General features: G+C 39.8%; 1 protein-coding gene across 4 annotated transcripts; it reads right to left on the bottom strand.

Annotated features, from left to right (window-relative positions):
- Positions 1–10,945: 10,945 nt before the first annotated feature.
- On the bottom strand, positions 10,946–14,451 carry LOC134211524 (uncharacterized). Of its 4 annotated transcripts, none has more exons than XR_009979036.1 (3): positions 14,183–14,450; positions 12,622–14,123; positions 10,946–12,415 (listed from the first exon to the last, which is right to left on the bottom strand). XR_009979036.1 is itself a non-coding variant. In XM_062688445.1 (3 exons), the coding sequence occupies exons 1-2, from the start codon at positions 14,216–14,218 to the stop codon at positions 12,714–12,716; spliced, it is 1,446 nt and encodes a 481-aa protein (XP_062544429.1). In that variant the 5' UTR covers positions 14,219–14,451; the 3' UTR covers positions 10,946–12,411; positions 12,685–12,713. The 4 variants fall into 4 exon arrangements, 2 of the variants coding, with proteins under 2 accessions (XP_062544429.1, XP_062544428.1); XR_009979037.1 differs by having other exon boundaries at positions 10,946–12,411; XM_062688445.1 differs by having other exon boundaries at positions 10,946–12,411; positions 12,685–14,123; positions 14,183–14,451.
- Between the last annotated feature and the right edge of the window lie 3,151 nt (positions 14,452–17,602).

The raw sequence follows: 17,602 nt of genomic DNA, 5'->3' as shown, positions 1-17,602 counted from the left end.
CACCTCAATAAATTCGTGCTTTTTCTGGGAGTGGAAAACAGAACACCCCAGGATGGAAAAAGTTCGTTGTTAGATATGTGTGAAGTTCGTAGAATATTAATTTTTGCTATTCATCAAAATGTTTGTTGAATGTGCTTTAGCGAACATGCAACCGAAATCGGCTCGTGATGCAATGAAGACTGATGAACGTGAGCTGTGGGGTGAGGCCGAGGAATCTGAGATGCGAGCATTGAATATCAATATCATAGGAGTGGACTGTAACGAAACCTACTCGCCGCTGGTTCGATACGAAAGATATTTTAGTTACCAGATAAAGATTGTCGCTTCGGTTCCCTTTGTTCTGCTGTCCGAAACATGTGTGGTACCTGACTGTCAAATCGTATGTATTTTTCCTTCAATGACATTTAGATCCCCTATCCTCGCCAGCAAAAGATGTTCCGGATAGCGACGACAGCGACAATTTTCATCTAATACCTAAAATATCTTTTTTCGATACACAAGCATTCGTTTCCTATTGGCATTGATTGACGGAACAGCAAGAAATGTTTATATGTACTTACACCAAATGGATGCAGTAGCGGCTTTCCTCCAAGGATCCTCGAGAGTTCGATAGATAAAAATACTCCCAAGCAGATGTGTTGGTTGGTGAAGGCGCTATAACAGTTAAAGCAAGCGAGACGTGTATGGAAACTGAAGTTGGATGCCGAATTGAAACGTATGACCTTAAAAAGATCTAAGTTCGATCCGTCCGTTGATTTCAAGATACAGCAAGATGTTATTCTCGTAATTGCCTTCTACGTGGACACATAGTCCGACAATGTTCACGAAATTTCTGTTCAGTTGTCTGCAATTTCGATTGTTATGGTCAAGTTCTCTTCAATTTTAATGGTATCCAATATTCCTTGGGTGATTAAATTATTAGTCCTATAGTGATAATGCGGCCGGAAGTCGCATTGTGATCATAACGCTATATTTTCCTCCCCACAGACAGTCAGCTTTTTCCTACAGTCAGTCAGTTATAAACCGAATAAATAATGGAAACTCAGCACGTACATAGATGTTTTCTAAGTATTTAACATATAAAGTTGAATTTGTATTTTCTTGTAGCCGATATTCAATACACAATAGCACTATAGCAGTCGATGTTGACAACGGGTAGTACTGATGACATGTCCAAGTAACACTTTTGAATGAAGATGTTTGTTGTTATTAATTCAAGTAGGGAAACTGTACCGGTTTTGGCCATGTTCCTAATTTGGCCAATTTTGCGAATAACTCCAAAATAAAGCAATTCGGGAGGGTTTTATTAGTTCCAACAAGAGATATATCCCTCACGATTCAACACTGCTTTAAACTGATCGATTATTTTGGAAAAATATGTATTTTTCAGGATTGGCCAAAATAGTCTAATACTAATCTCCTAGGGTCTTTTCCGCATAAATGAAAAACCTTGTTTAAAAGTTTGAAAAACTATCGCTTTAAAGTTGAGCGAAGATAATGAAACTTTCCCTACCGTTTCTATTCGTCTTAAATCCTTACAAGCAAGTGTAAAATAACTATCATTATATAAGTCGTGGTCAGCTATAGGATTCACTTTTCGGTGGAAAAATAACGCTTCATTACGCCTATTCCTTATCTGATAAAAAAAATTTATCGAGAATGAAGTCATTATTAGATTGTTTGTACATATACCATAGTTGTCATGTGTGGTATTTTATATTATGGCTTTTTAATTTGAGACATAACAAAATAAGAGAAGCGCCACGCTCCTAGTTTTGAAAAAAAAATTCTTCTGCTCAGTGAATCCTTTTAATGTCAATTTCCTATTAATGTCGATAAAGTTGATTAATTTTTTTCTATATATACCTATCTAGCTAGATTTAAGCGTAGCTACGACTCATCTTCATCAGGGAACACATCGGAAAAGTATTGCAAAAAAAGGAGGAGATCTCACTTCATTAATACTGAGGAAAGAGGCCCACCTCACTGCATTACTATTCCAAGCTCCAAGATACGATGTCCGTTGGTTCACATGCACATCCGTAAGATCAGTGCATCAATGCCAAATTGTGACGCGGCATTGAACAAATATAATCAACATGTGATACCACCACGACAAGATGTGTCTTTGGTTGCCATATCAGTGCTAATGGCGTCTTAACAGAGCGTCATTCGGATCGAGAGTTAATATGAAACGCGTGTTGATTACTCGAATACAAAACATGGAATGGGTTTATTGTTTGATTTCTCATACCGCATAGCTCAAAGTACAAGGTGTGTTATCCAGTTTTCCGCGAGCGGTAATGGTCGCCAACTTGCTGCGGGTTGGTCTCTGATTTGACATTTCTGGAGGTCAACTGCACCCACCGTTCGAGCATTTTGATCAATGTAGTATATAAAAAGGCTTGAATTCACTTAATCAGCACCTTCTTTTATGCCACATTGGTCAGAATGCTCGGAGCGGTGGCCGGTGGGTGCAGTTGACCTCCAGAAATGTCAAATCAGAGACTAACCCGCAGGTAAGCTGGCGGCCATTACCGCTCGCGGAAAACTGGATACATTTCAGGTGAGTGTTACACATTAAAACAAGAGTAGGTGAATGGCATAATTATTACCCTCAACATCCCGCCTCAATCAGCTACTCCTATCAATTCTCTAAATTTACGAAAACGTGGTCCCGGTAATCCCTTGGTTAGCATATCAGCGGGTTGCTCATCTGTTGGTAGGTATTTCAGCGTGAGCTTACCGCTTTCCATCAGCTCCCGAACAAAACAGTATTGAACTTCGATGTGCTTCATCCGTTTCAGCTTTCGTGGATCCGTCGTAATTGAGATGCACGGTTGATTGTCCTCAAAAACTGTTACCGGTTCCTGCACTTCCCGTTGGACAGACTTCAGTAGGTTCACAATCCACATCGCCTCACAACTTGCCTGGCAGAGTGCCATCAGCTCAGCCTCGGTGGACGACAGGGCTACGGACGATTGCTTCTTGGTAGACCAAACCACTGTTTGGCCATGCAGCTTGATCACCAATCCGGATACCGAACGCCTGTCGTTTGGATCGTTGCCCCAATCCGCATCGGCGAACACCGCAAGTGGCTCCGCATCCGATCGACGATACACCAACTGATAATGCGCTATGCCTGGAAGGTATCGAAGCACCTTTTTCAGATGCACCCAGTGCTCTTCTGTTGCGCAACACTAGAATCCGGCGAAGTAATTGACCGCCGCACAGATGTTTGGTCTTTTTTTTTCTTCCAAAGCAATGGAGGGGGAATCTGCTCAACAGAAATCCTTGGTTGTTCAGGAAGTGCGGGGTTAGGGACCACCTCCAACAGCAAACGAGGGAGGCAGGACTGCATCCCCGACCCGCTAAACCGTTTCCATTGCCGCCAAGCCCATCGTCCCTTTGGTACAACCAGAAAGTAATGCTGCAAGGGGGGGGGGGCAGTGCATAACGCACCCTCGAGGTTAGCTGCGTGTCCTTGCAGCATCGAACATCGTGACTCGCTTTTTTAGAAGAACACCATGGTATCGTGCCAGCGTATTGCCAGCTTTCCAGGTGTCCTTACCGCGCCCTATGTCCTCGGAATGTGGGAAGGGTCGACTTCAGTCTGTACGACCTCTGGTTGAAGACGGTGTTCTTGTCTTTTATTCTACCAAATATTGCGAAAATCAGAGATATGGTATATGTGTTTCCCATGAAATAGCTGATTTTTCATACAAAAACTAATATGATTATCAAACAAAAGTGGACAAACAAGGACAAACGAAATACCATGGATTTGATGGGCCTGCATGTATATTTTCAGATGACGATTGAATTTTTTGCTAATATTTGCTACTAGCTAAAAACGCTTATAATATGCTTGAAAATGATGCTATCAACCATCTTATGTAACCAAAAGATGCGCCATCCAAAGACCGTGAAGCGATGCTAAGACAGTTTTTGAAAATATTCTAAATTGATGAAAGTGGACGCTAAAAACTATTTTTGTCGGGACCACCCTATCTAAATTTAGTAATTTTGTCATAAAACATTACCTATATGAGATAAAATAAATGTTTATTAATCAAAAATGCTTCTCTACAACTTTGTAAAACTATATAAATTCCTAACTCAAAAGGGTAAAAAATACATTTTCAAAAAATGTTCACCGAAGGGCCACCCTAATGACAACCTACACTGATCTCATCTTGTAGATCATTTCTTCTGAAGACGTCAAAACTCTATCACTGATGGTTTTCGAGTTATCGATTTATGTCGTGAAATTTGACGAAGCCGACCATTGTGCCCTGGCCATGCATCCCCTCGGCACGGGTCGCTTTACGCCTTGGGATTAGGGACGAATGGTCCCGTTGGTCACACCAACTCACTCTAGCTGATGTCAGAAGGACAACAGTGACCAGGCTGCACTACCAGCTAAGTACGCAACCCTTAGCTGGCGGTCAATTGTCATCGGAAGACCCGTGGAAGCGTGAGATTAGAACTTGTGAGGACCAGAGCTGTGTAGGTCGCTCCTTCCCAGCTGTCAACTCACCATTTCGCAGCCCAGATATCTGGTCTAGAAGTCACGGTTAGGTACATGAGGCACCCAATCAGTTCGCGGTACGGCTGGTCCGTGCAACTTTTAGTATCGTCTCCTTTTTCGAGCTGCAAGTGTGGGTCCATTGGCACTGGTGAAGGTTTGCAGGCTACCATCCCAAATCGCCCTAAGACCGCTCCGATGTACGCCTTTTGACCGATTGTCATCAGTCCCGCCTCACGATTACGCTGGATGTTCAATCCCAGGAAGTTCCGCACCTCCTGCAAGTCCTTCATCTCAAACTCACTAGAAAATCTCTTCTTCAAACTCTGGATCGCCTTCAGTGTGTTGCTCGCTATTAGTACGTCGTCGACATAAATCAGTACGTAGATAACGATGCTGTCGTGACCCGGGCGAGATTTCTAGTCTCGACCGTTCGTCGCAACAATACTCAGCAAACTGATCCGCTCTTCGCTTTTGACACGATCATTCAACATGTTTCAAAATAAGGTAGCTTGCTACCCATTCGAAAGAAGTACATACCAAAAGAGCGAATTCAAATTACAAAAATCAATACCATCAATACCACAATGCAGTACAGTAAATCACTTTTTTTTCGATACTTTATAGACCAAATCTTATCTACTACATTCTTCTCCACCTCTACTCTCCAGAAGTGTAATAAATGTATAATGACTTTAAAACTTCATATTGTTGATCCTTAAACAAATATTATCCACATCAAACTATCTTCTGACTACTTTTTATAGTCCAATAAATTGAAATTCAAAACTCCCTTCTCAATTCTTTAAAAAGATTTAAAATGTAATACAATCAATCTACGGCTTGAACCGTAGCCAAATCCAATTCAAGTCCAAGCTTACATATCTATCCAATTCGAAAGGAATGAAATATGCAAATCCAATTTAATTCAATTTAGATCCAATCTGAATCCAATTCAAATCAAAACAAAATCCAATCCAATGCAAATCGAATCCAAATTCAAATCCTTATGAATCTAATCCAAATTCATTCCATACGAAATCCAGTCCAAATACAATTCAAATCCGATACAAATCAAGTCCAATCAAAAACCAATCCACATTAAATTCAAATTCAATCCATTTCTAAGCCCAAGTATAAACCATTTCTAAGCCCAAGCATAAATTCAATCCAAATTAAATCGAAATCCAATCCAAAATACAATCCAAATCCAATCCAGACCCAAATAAAGTCCGATCGAAATCCAAATCCGTACGAGTCTAATCCAAATCCAATACAAATCCAATTCAAATTCAATCAAAATCCAATTCAAATCCATACGAATCTAATCTTAACCCTCAATGACCTAGGACGAACGGTTTTTTTTTTTTCAAATGGCTAGCATTCATCACCTGATCTCCTGAATTCCTCACAGTTTTGTTTATGCACAATGGGAATAGCTATATTTTTGCCCTGATACATTTTCAGACCGAAATTCATGTTCAGATCCGAGTGTTTGCTAAACATAAGTGTGCGCAGGGGTCTTTTTTTCTGTAATTCGAATATCAACTCAATGTTCTGGCCATGTTTACGTCCGGAATTTACAAATCAACCATCAAACCATCTCTAAAACTTATTTGACAAGAATTCCAGTCGATATCGATAGTTTCATCATTTGAATAGGACATGGTTGACTTAATTCAGGGCCGGATTCAGGGGCCACAATAGTATAGTGTGGGATACAAAACCAATTACAATGAAACATGCCTGCGGTAATTGACATGCAGCTATACAAGCTTTACAAATCAAGAGTTTTTAAATTTCCATTTTCAATTGAATGTGATCTTCTGAAATTCTTACCAGGGCCCGATTCAGGGGTCAAAATGGGGGACAGCAGCGGCCATAACACCAATTTCAATGAATCTTGCCATGCGACTGCTCAAACTTCATGAAAACACATCAGGAGCTCAATGAATTCTGTTTGCAATTGAAAGTGACTTTCTGAAATTTCGACCAGGGTCGGATTCAGGAGTCAAACTGATGAGAGCATGGGTCATAACACCAATTACAATGAAACTGGGCATGCGACTACTCAAACTTCATGAAAACACATCAGGAGCTCAATGAATTCGGTTTGCAATTGAAAGTGAACTTCTGAAATTTCGACCAGGGTCGGAATCAGGGGTCAAAATGAGAAGAGCAGGGGTCATAACACCAATTACAATGAAACTGGGCATGCGACTGCTCAAACTTCATGAAAACACATCAGGAGCTCCATGAATTCTGTTTGCAATTGAAAGTGACTTTCTGAAATTTTAACCAGGGTCGGAATCAGGGGTCAAAATGAGGAGAGCAGGGGCCATAACACCAATTATAATAAAACTGGGCATGCGACTGCTCAAACTTCATGAAAACACATCAGGAGCTCCATGAATTCTGTTTGCAATTGAAAGTGACCTTCTGAAATTTCGACCAGGGTCGGATTCAGGGGTCAAAATGATGAGAGGGGCCATAACACTAATTACAATGAAACTGGGCATGCGACTGCTCAAACTTCATGAAAACACATCAGGAGCTCAATGAATTCTATTTGCAATTGAAAGTGACCTTCTGAAATTTCGACCAGGGTCGGAATCAGGGGTCAAAATGAAAAGAGCAGGGGCCATAACACCAATTATAATAAAACTGGGCATGCGACTGCTCAAACTTCATGAAAACACATCAGGAGCTCCATGAATTCTGTTTGCAATTGAAAGTGACCTTCTGAAATTTCGACCAGGGTCGGATTCAGAGGTCAAAATGATGAGATCTCGGGACATAACATCAATTAAAATGAAACTGGGCATGCGACTGCTCAAACTTCATGAAAACACATCAGGAGCTCCATGAATTCTGTTTGCAATTGAAAGTGACCTTCTGAAATTTCGACCAGGGTCGGAATCAGGGGTCAAAATGAAAAGAGCAGGGGCCATAACACCAATTATAATAAAACTGGGCATGCGACTGCTCAAACTTCATGCAAACACATCAGGAGCTCCATGAATTCTGTTTGCAATTGAAAGTGACCTTCTGAAATTTCGACCAGGGTCGGATTCAGGAGTCAAACTGATGAGAGCATGGGTCATAACACCAATTACAATGAAACTGGGCATGCGACTACTCAAACTTCATGAAAACACACCAGGAGCTCAATGAATTCGGTTTGCAATTGAAAGTGAACTTCTGAAATTTCGACCAGGGTCGGAATCAGGGGTCAAAATGAGGAGAGCAGGGGCCATAACACCAATTATAATAAAACTGGGCATGCGACTGCCCAAACTTCATGAAAACACATCAAGAGCTCCATGAATTCTGTTTGCAATTGAAAGCGACTTTCTGAAATTTTTACCAGGGTCGGAATCAGGGGTCAAAATAAGGAGAGCAGGGGCCATAACACCAATTATAATAAAACTGGGCATGCGACTGCTCAAACTTCATGAAAACACATCAGGAGCTCAATGAATTCTGTTTGCAATTGAAAGTGACCTTCTGAAATTTCGACCAGGGTCGGATTCAGGGGTCAAAATGATGAGAGGGGCCATAACACCAATTACAATGAAACTGGGCATGCGACTGCTCAAACTTCATGAAAACACATCAGGAGCTCAATGAATTCTGTTTGCAATTGAAAGTGACCTTCTGAAATTTCGACCAGGGTCGGAATCAGGGGTCAAAATGAAAAGAGCAGGGGCCATAACACCAATTATAATAAAACTGGGCATGCGACTGCTCAAACTTCATGCAAACACATCAGGAGCTCCATGAATTCTGTTTGCAATTGAAAGTGACCTTCTGAAATTTCGACCAGGGTCGGATTCAGGAGTCAAACTGATGAGAGCATGGGTCATAACACCAATTACAATGAAACTGGGCATGCGACTACTCAAACTTCATGAAAACACATCAGGAGCTCAATGAATTCGGTTTGCAATTGAAAGTGAACTTCTGAAATTTCGACCAGGGTCGGAATCAGGGGTCAAAATGAGGAGAGCAGGGGCCATAACACCAATTATAATAAAACTGGGCATGCGACTGCTCAAACTTCATGAAAACACATCAGGAGCTCCATGAATTCTGTTTGCAATTGAAAGCGACTTTCTGAAATTTTTACCAGGGTCGGAATCAGGGGTCAAAATGAGGAGAGCAGGGGCCATAACACCAATTATAATAAAACTGGGCATGCGACTGCTCAAACTTCATGAAAACACATCAGGAGCTCCATGAATTCTGTTTGCAATTGAAAGTGACCTTCTGAAATTTCGACCAGGGTCGGAATCAGGGGTCAAAATGATGAGAGCAGGGGTCATAACACCAATTACAATGAAACTGGGCATGCGACTGCTCAAACTTCATGAAAACACATCAGGAGCTCAATGAATTCTGTTTGCAATTGAAAGTGACCTTCTGAAATTTCGACCAGGGTCGGATTCAGGGGTCAAAATGATGAGAGCAGGGGACATAAAACCAATTACAATGAAACTGGGCATGCGACTGCTCAAACTTCATGAAAACACATCAGGAGCTCAATGAATTCGGTTTGCAATTGAAAGTGACCTTCTGAAATTTCGACCAGGGTCGGAATCAGGGGTCAAAATGAGAAGAGCAGGGGCCATAACACCAATTATAATAAAACTGGGCATGCGACTGCTCAAACTTCATGAAAACACATCAGGAGCTCCATGAATTCTGTTTGCAATTGAAAGTGACCTTCTGAAATTTCGACCAGGGTCGGATTCAGGGGTCAAAATGATGAGAGGGGCCATAACACCAATTACAATGAAACTGGGCATGCGACTGCTCAAACTTCATGAAAACACATCAGGAGCTCAATGAATTCTGTTTGCAATTGAAAGTGACCTTCTGAAATTTCGACCAGGGTCGGAATCAGGGTCAAAATGAAAAGAGCAGGGGCCATAACACCAATTATAATAAAACTGGGCATGCGACTGCTCAAACTTCATGCAAACACATCAGGAGCTCCATGAATTCTGTTTGCAATTGAAAGTGACCTTCTGAAATTTCGACCAGGGTCGGATTCAGGAGTCAAACTGATGAGAGCATGGGTCATAACACCAATTACAATGAAACTGGGCATGCGACTACTCAAACTTCATGAAAACACACCAGGAGCTCAATGAATTCGGTTTGCAATTGAAAGTGAACTTCTGAAATTTCGACCAGGGTCGGAATCAGGGGTCAAAATGAGGAGAGCAGGGGCCATAACACCAATTATAATAAAACTGGGCATGCGACTGCCCAAACTTCATGAAAACACATCAAGAGCTCCATGAATTCTGTTTGCAATTGAAAGCGACTTTCTGAAATTTTTACCAGGGTCGGAATCAGGGGTCAAAATAAGGAGAGCAGGGGCCATAACACCAATTATAATAAAACTGGGCATGCGACTGCTCAAACTTCATGAAAACACATCAGGAGCTCCATGAATTCTGTTTGCAATTGAAAGTGACCTTCTGAAATTTCGACCAGGGTCGGAATCAGAGGTCAAAATGATGAGAGCAGGGGTCATAACACCAATTACAATGAAACTGGGCATGCGACTGCTCAAACTTCATGAAAACACATCAGGAGCTCAATGAATTCTGTTTGCAATTGAAAGTGACCTTCTGAAATTTCGACCAGGGTCGGAATCAGGGGTCAAAATGAAGAGAGCAGGGGCCATAACACCAATTATAATAAAACTGGGCATGCGACTGCTCAAACTTCATGAAAACACATCAGGAGCTCAATGAATGAATGAGCGTCATTCGGATCGAGAGTTAATATGAAACGCGTGTTGATTACTCGAATACAAAACATGGAATAGGTTTATTGTTTGATTTCTCATACCGCATAGCTCAAAGTACAAGGTGTGTTATACATTTCAGGTGAGTGTTACACATTAAAACAAGAGTAGGTGAATGCTATAATTATTACCCTCAGCAGTAAGCCCACCTATCGCGGCAAGATCACATATCCGAGGGGAAGGTAAAAAGTCGCAATTATATTATTACACAGGAATTGGAAATTTTTGGAAAAATATTCCGGAAAAATCCAAGCGACCTTTTCAATTGCAGACGATAAAATGCACTAAAATTTTCGTTATACTTAGAACTACTGACTCCAAATTATAAATGAATCAATTACGCCAAAAATGCTGGTGCTCCATCATTACCAGAGTCAGAACTCTGGCACTGCCAGTGGACACATTCTTATTGTTCTCAACGGATCAAGATCTGATCGAATATGTGGAGAATGAAGATGTCATAGTTTCATGTGAAGGGTTTAGGAAAAGTGTTCTGTGTAGTCCAAGGATGTACCCTGGCTGTGCGGAGCACAGGGGTTTTCTAACACCATCAAAAAAGGAGATGTCATCATCAAATACACTTTGATCAAATGATATATTAATCAAATGATTTACATTTATTATTTATTTTACTTGTGCTCTATTCCTGCTGAAACCAATATTGGGATCAACATTCGTTGATATCTTAAAATGCGATAAATAATCAGTTTGAATAGCAGCCAGCTTCTAAGCTGTTCGTGGATGATGATAAATCTATAGCTAGGATTATCTATACGTGATTATTATATTTATTAAATCGCAAAATTTAAATCTCTTCGGCACGTTTTGACCGCATCAAAATCATTACCATTTACATACGTATTACTAAAACAATGGCATTTTATTCAACATTTGTCGAGTATTTGGAATTTTCTTTTTTATTACCGTTATCTAAATAGACAGAAAGAATGTTTGATTTAATACCAGTTTTCGTGGATATGTGAAACTGTCGTAAAGTAACGATTCTAAATAATAGAAATAAATCTTGATTGTTCGTCTTCAATCTCTTTTATGGAAGGACTTATTCGGGAAGGATTTACATACTTTAAGTATTGATAAATGGTGATGCTTAATCTTTGTGACCATCACTTGAAGCATTTGTAGAGAATTAGAGCTTCTTATATTGATTATATTAGTAACAAAAAATAAGTGATCTTTGCTGGTATTGTCGCAGCTTTTTGGTTAAACTAGTTACAGTGAAAGTTATTTTATTTGTTACACGTGAAATATATCTGATGAACTACAATAATCTTATTTTTAATACGAGGTGCACAGCATTCTTATTTACGAGATTATTTATGCTTGATGCTAAGCAATTCAAATTCCTGTTTCAGTAGTATCAATCTTTTACAATTTTGCAAAAGTTAGGATTTTGATCAGCAAAGTAAACATGAACGATAGAAGAAGCATTTCCTCAGTTATTAATTGGAAGCTTTTCTGTGTCCGCCATTGCTTGAGTATGTATATGGTGTAGCAAGCACAATAGGTAACCTATGCACAGGGTTTTGAAAAAGTTTCCAACCTGAGAACATCCTACGGATTGGCAATCCTACGCCTTTGGTCGCAAGGCTACTTGAGACCCCAAGCACAAAACAGATAGGCATCATAGAACAAACTGCTAGTTTCAAAGTAGACTCGTTGTGCATAAACAAACGGCACTCGTTTACATCCAAGGCGAAATCAAGAAACAGCAAAGCATGTATTGCTGCTCTATGCGCTTGGTTCAGTAAAGCTTGACTCCCACCGCTGGGTTCGCTAGCGTTTCAAAATCATGGAACGACCACATTCCTCGGCAAAGATGCCTTTATGTTATGTGGTAAAGCGATGAACTACTGCTGCGCCCTCGATCACTACGGGCACTAAAAATTAAACGCTCATAGCATCAATTTTTAACAATATAGTATCTGAATAGGAACTTAAATATTAAAATCGCTTCCATCTCCTGTACTCTGACTAATCCGTCTATTAATAAAAACACATTATTCTACGAAGCAATGAACCATCATACAAGTCACTTTCAGCTCTACCTGAAAAATATGGCGTTAGTCGCAAGATAATAATGCTGTCCAATGAGCAGCTCGAAGTAGCTCGAAGTTGTTCCCGTCCTGCTCGTTCTTTTTTGTCAACAAATGGGCATGAGCAGGACAGGGAGAAACTTCGAGCTACTTCAAGCTCTCATTGGACAGCACTAATATTCTCTCTGGGAAGGAAAAATTTGCGAAAATAATATCACCTTGCGAAATGTCGCCATATTCCAGCATGAACTTGTTTCGTGGATTCATGTATCCTTACTTACTCACGGCATCCATTCGAATCACCATCCCGTTAGTTGTTGATGTGACTGAATTCCATCATCTCGGCGTTCTGCACCGGTTCCGTCTCCGTTTCCGATATGATTTGCTTCAGCCACTGTTGGATCTGCATTGTGTGCTCTTGACTCTGAGTGCCGGACTCAGCTGCCGTTGCCTTTCCTGCGACAGTTGTCGGCGATGCCAGTGCGAACAGGTCTCCCAGGACATGGGTGAGACTGCTATCCTGTTGGGGTAGGTTCAGCACGGCCCGCAGCTCGGCTGCCGTCAGCGCCAGACGTTTGGGTTTGTTACAGTTGGATGCGCTACCGCTGCTGGTTGATAAGTTGTCCATCGGAGATGGTTCTGTGTTAATCGACGGAGAATCGGAACCACTAGAAGTCTGCGAGATTGGTGCCTGGGGTGTTACATTGGAAAGAGTGGTTTTCAAGATGTGCTGGCGCAAAATTTTGTTCTCCGTGATGAGACGTTTATAGAAACCGCATTCTGGACTACCTTCTTCTGAAGGGCAGGGTGGGGCAACCGATTGTTCGACTTGTTTCCCCGGCGTATCGGAACATGTATTGATAGTTAAATTTGTTACATTTTTAAGATTGATTGTGCCGCCACAGTTGTTCATCGTTAGAGTGGACACATTTTTCATATTTCGGTCCATTTTTGTTGATTTATCCGTTACACTACTATCCACCTGGCTATTTGACGTAATGCTATGCCTACCGATTTTATCTAACTCAGTCTGCGATGCCTTCGTGATCATGTGCTGAGATCTAGCGACTTTCGCTTGTTCAATTCCCTTGTCGTCATCTTGATTTGTGCTAGTAACGTTATTGTTACTAATATCAACAGGTGCACCTTCACCTTGCAATGAAAGTGAATCATCGACAGTTCTTCTTTCCCGGTTACGACAGTTTGTTAAATCGATTTTCATCTGCTCTAGTTCCTCGTCTAACTCCAGCCCCATACTCACGCCACCAAACGTTCGGTCGATCAATTCCTTGCTTTCATTCAAAGCAAGATTGATAATCGATTCCCGAACCATTTCCGCCCCTTCCTTAATCAGACTCTTGTTGTTGAAGAATTCCACCACGATTTCCTCGCTTTCCGGATTATGTTCTTCTTCTCCGACTCCCCTTCTGCAGCTCTTGTGCATCAAATCGTGGTCGTCCACCGGCTGGATATAGTCTTCATTCTCGTACGGATCTTTTAGAATTATGTTGAAATTATCTATATTATACCTTCCGTAGGTCCTGATCCGGCTAACGAGGTCCTCCTCCCCACCACCGTCCACAAATTTTATGTTATCGAACTGGAATGTGACGTGATGAGATTGTTGCACTACTACCGAAAGTTGACGTAATAGCAACTTTTCGCGCAGATCCAGTGCCTTCCGAATCCGATCAAATGAGGCATTCACTTGTTCCTTCAGCTGTAATATAAATAAAATCATTGGTGGATTTCAGATTTCAATGTACAGAAACGAGCTACCTTCTCGGAAAATGCATGATTCCTGTTGCTATCCATTGTTTGGTAGGAATGTAACTTTCTGGCATTAGCCCGCAATAATATAAATTGTCTTAATATATCGAACACTTTCACTTTATCTTTCTCTACTAATAATGCTGACTAATCATTTCCGAAACTTTTTTTTGTTAAAAATGTCTGCGATTTATGTTTACGTTGACTACAAGTTTTGCAGACTTTGACAATCGATCAACGAAGAATGAAGATTCAAAGAAAAGAAAGATAAGCAAATCAAACGAAAAGAAAAAACGAAAAATGCAGAGTCTATTATATAGAGTTTCGCAAAGAGGATCTTCTTACACTTATTCTGAATGATGCTCTTGTTATTCTGTTGCCAACTTTCACTTTTGTTCAACCCTTCAAGTGACTTTACGGGAGCGTTCACTTCGAAAGCTTTTTAATTCGATAACCTGGTCACCCACAGAGTGCAAACACGTGAGTTTCTTGTTGCTACTTTATTAGGGAATGTATTGATGGTTTTTGAAGCTGTTTCTAGATCAAATCTAATACATTTCCATTCATGCGTTTTAATTCGCCATAATAATCATTAGGCGATAACAATACTTCCGCCTCACTAACAAGCATTTGTTTACTTTGCTCGATAGGTAGACGGTTTGACAGTTCAATAGGTAGATTTGGCTTCACTCTTTGCGCAACTCTATATATAATAGACTCTGGAAAAATGAGTTTCAAATATAAAGATGTGAGCCACATTGTAGAGTTCCCGAGTAGAAAATTTGGTTTTGTCTCATTTGAGAATATTATTTAAACCACAGAGAACAGACGTTCATCTTCATTCGCGTGCTTGTGTAAAAGTTTGTACTGGTCATTTTAAAGTACACTGGCCCAAATAAAATATGGAAATTCATAAGCTACGCCTTATGAAACATCAAAAGTTCATCTCATAATCGCTTCATAAGGCGATTATAAAAATCATAATCATTAATATTAATTACATACATTTACCTTACACTACTAAAAATCCACACATATTTATTGGCAAAAATCCATAGATTTTACTGTAGTGTACAAATGAGTTTTCTATATGATATAAATCAGCGCACACATAACCATTCTTCACGCGAACTACAGTCGCGATTCGCTGGTTGGGCCACGACCTCGGTCCAACTAACGAATTCGGTTTTTTAGTTGGGTCAACTGACAGCCATTTGAACACGTGTATTTCGACTTGAACATCACAAATGATGTCCAGTGACGCCCAATCCCGTTTTCCGTGTTTACATTGAATTTTGACGTACGGTTGCTTTTTAGTTGGGCCATGGCCCAACCAGCGGAGGCCTAACTAAAAAGTGACCCAAGTATTAAGATCCCAACCAGCGAATCCCGACTGTACTAATAAAATATATCTCCAAATAAACTTTATGTGTGGTCTCGAATTAGCAATTATTTAATTTATGTGTGGTTCTATATCGATTATATTAGGGTGGAGCTATTGCAAAAATGTATAACGGCGACACATATTCATATCCCCATATACACAAGATATTACGAAACTGCAGCATATAATTTTGGTAATAATCTCTATGGCTAGAAATATTCTTACACAAATAATTAACACACGAACTTTACAAGTTTGCGATTTACAAATTAAACTTTTATTGTTTGCAATGATCGATTTAAAAATAATAAATAAATAAATAAAATTTAACAACTTTTTCACCGTAAAACTGGCAACTTTGCCGTGAAAAACGAAAGTGAAACGTCAAATGTTTTTGCAAAAGAAAATAAACAATCTCGATAGTTCCTAAAACTTTTCTCTTCCATCGCTTCGTATACGTGATATTGAACTCGATATTGAATTATAATTCATCCTGCGCGATCGGTAAGTTCTTCGTATAGCAATAAAATATTTGGAGTGAAATTCAATGGTTTTTATAGGTGCCTTTGTCTCGGCCATGACCTCAAATAGACATCGTACTGTCTCAAACGCTGCTCATGCCATTTTCGCTGTAAACAACAGATTATGGAGAACAGAAGCGGCTGTGATTTGTTCAACTGGCCTATAGAAAAGTATTCGAACACCTGCTCTAAGAAAATTCTAAAAAGTATTCGATCATACCAACGGGCAACTGAATGATGGCACTCCGGGATAAAATGTTCTGTTCCCAAGTCTGTTCCAGTTCCCGCTGTGTAAGTTAGAACTGAAACGTTATAAAAGGTACGTAGTATTAAAATATTAAATATTTATTTATTTACAGGAAGTTCGTGAACAGATACCGATGGAAAAAAAATCCGACTTGGATGAGCTTGAACCACGAAAGCTGATGCTTACAACTGTGGACGTGGAGCTCTTCCAGCCAATCCGATCTTGTGGCCCTTCCTCTGTTCCAAAAACGTACTTCGGCTAGCAGCGAGGGAGCAAAGAACAACAAGATATTTCTGATCTGGATGAATTATTTTTATAAAGTTTTTTTTTTCGGAAGGCGGAATTTATGCCGAATCGTTTTATGGAATTTTAGAACGTCATTATCAGGATGAAACAAAATCTGTGGTACGACAATAGCTAAAATTGTAGCATTCCATGTAAAAGAGACACATTAAAATAAATGTTATCAATTCCAGAAATCAATGAATGTACTCAAATATCTTGCACACAGTGTTTGTAAAGCTTGACTAAAAGACTGAATGAACTTTTAATAAGAAGCCCGGATACCCATAGTGTTGTAAACCAATTTACACAGCCTCACGAATTGCAATGATGGCTCCCCAAAAATCCACTTATATTTAAAGAATTTACCGATGAGGAAACCTTTTTTACTTCCTAAAAACCGATAATGTATATAAATAGAAGCTGAGTTCTAAGTTGATGGTTCAAATATGCTATATTAAATACGAGATTAAATATCGCTAATAACCTTGCTAATAACTGAATGTCTATAAATAGATTCAAGGCTTGCATTCCTAATGCCGACTTAGAGCAACTATGCACTTGAAGTGTTAAGTGTTTCAAAGCATTAAATCTAGCAATAAATGAGCATTGCAAAACAATATAATGCTTATAATAATGCCAAATTGTTTGGGCTTCATAGCATTAGCAATGCTTTCATAGAACATATAGGCTTGAATAATGCTATTACTTAACTGTTAAGCAACATAAATGCCAATATAAGGTCATTATGAGGCTATGATCTAATGCTTACGGTTACTTGGGGTATTATGCTTATTTTACAGAAAAACATTGCCAACATTTTTGGTAGATAGGAATTGGAAAAAAAACGAAGTTACCACTTTCAGTATATCTTGATTTAATCGAGAAAGGCATCGTCACCGCTAGGTGGATTAATTTGGGTTTTTATTTATTGTTCTAAATATTTCTTTTCGGACACTACGCAAACAAAGGTTTTCCAATGCATTAATGACCAT

The sequence above is a fragment of the Armigeres subalbatus genome, chromosome 2, assembly GCF_024139115.2.
Source record: "Armigeres subalbatus isolate Guangzhou_Male chromosome 2, GZ_Asu_2, whole genome shotgun sequence".
NCBI lineage: Eukaryota > Metazoa > Arthropoda > Insecta > Diptera > Culicidae > Armigeres > Armigeres subalbatus.
The sequence above is the reverse complement of the archived record's forward strand: the minus strand, read 5'-3'. Positions and strand labels throughout refer to the sequence as shown.

Bases quoted from the DNA above. Each gene is read 5' to 3' on its own strand.
- LOC134211524 (XM_062688445.1), bottom strand. From the start codon at position 14,218: ATGGATAGCAACAGGAATCATGCATTTTCCGAGAAG. The intron at 14,124-14,182 runs GTAGCTCGTTTC...TTTATATTACAG, and splicing joins ATCATGCATTTTCCGAGAAG to CTGAAGGAACAAGTGAATGC.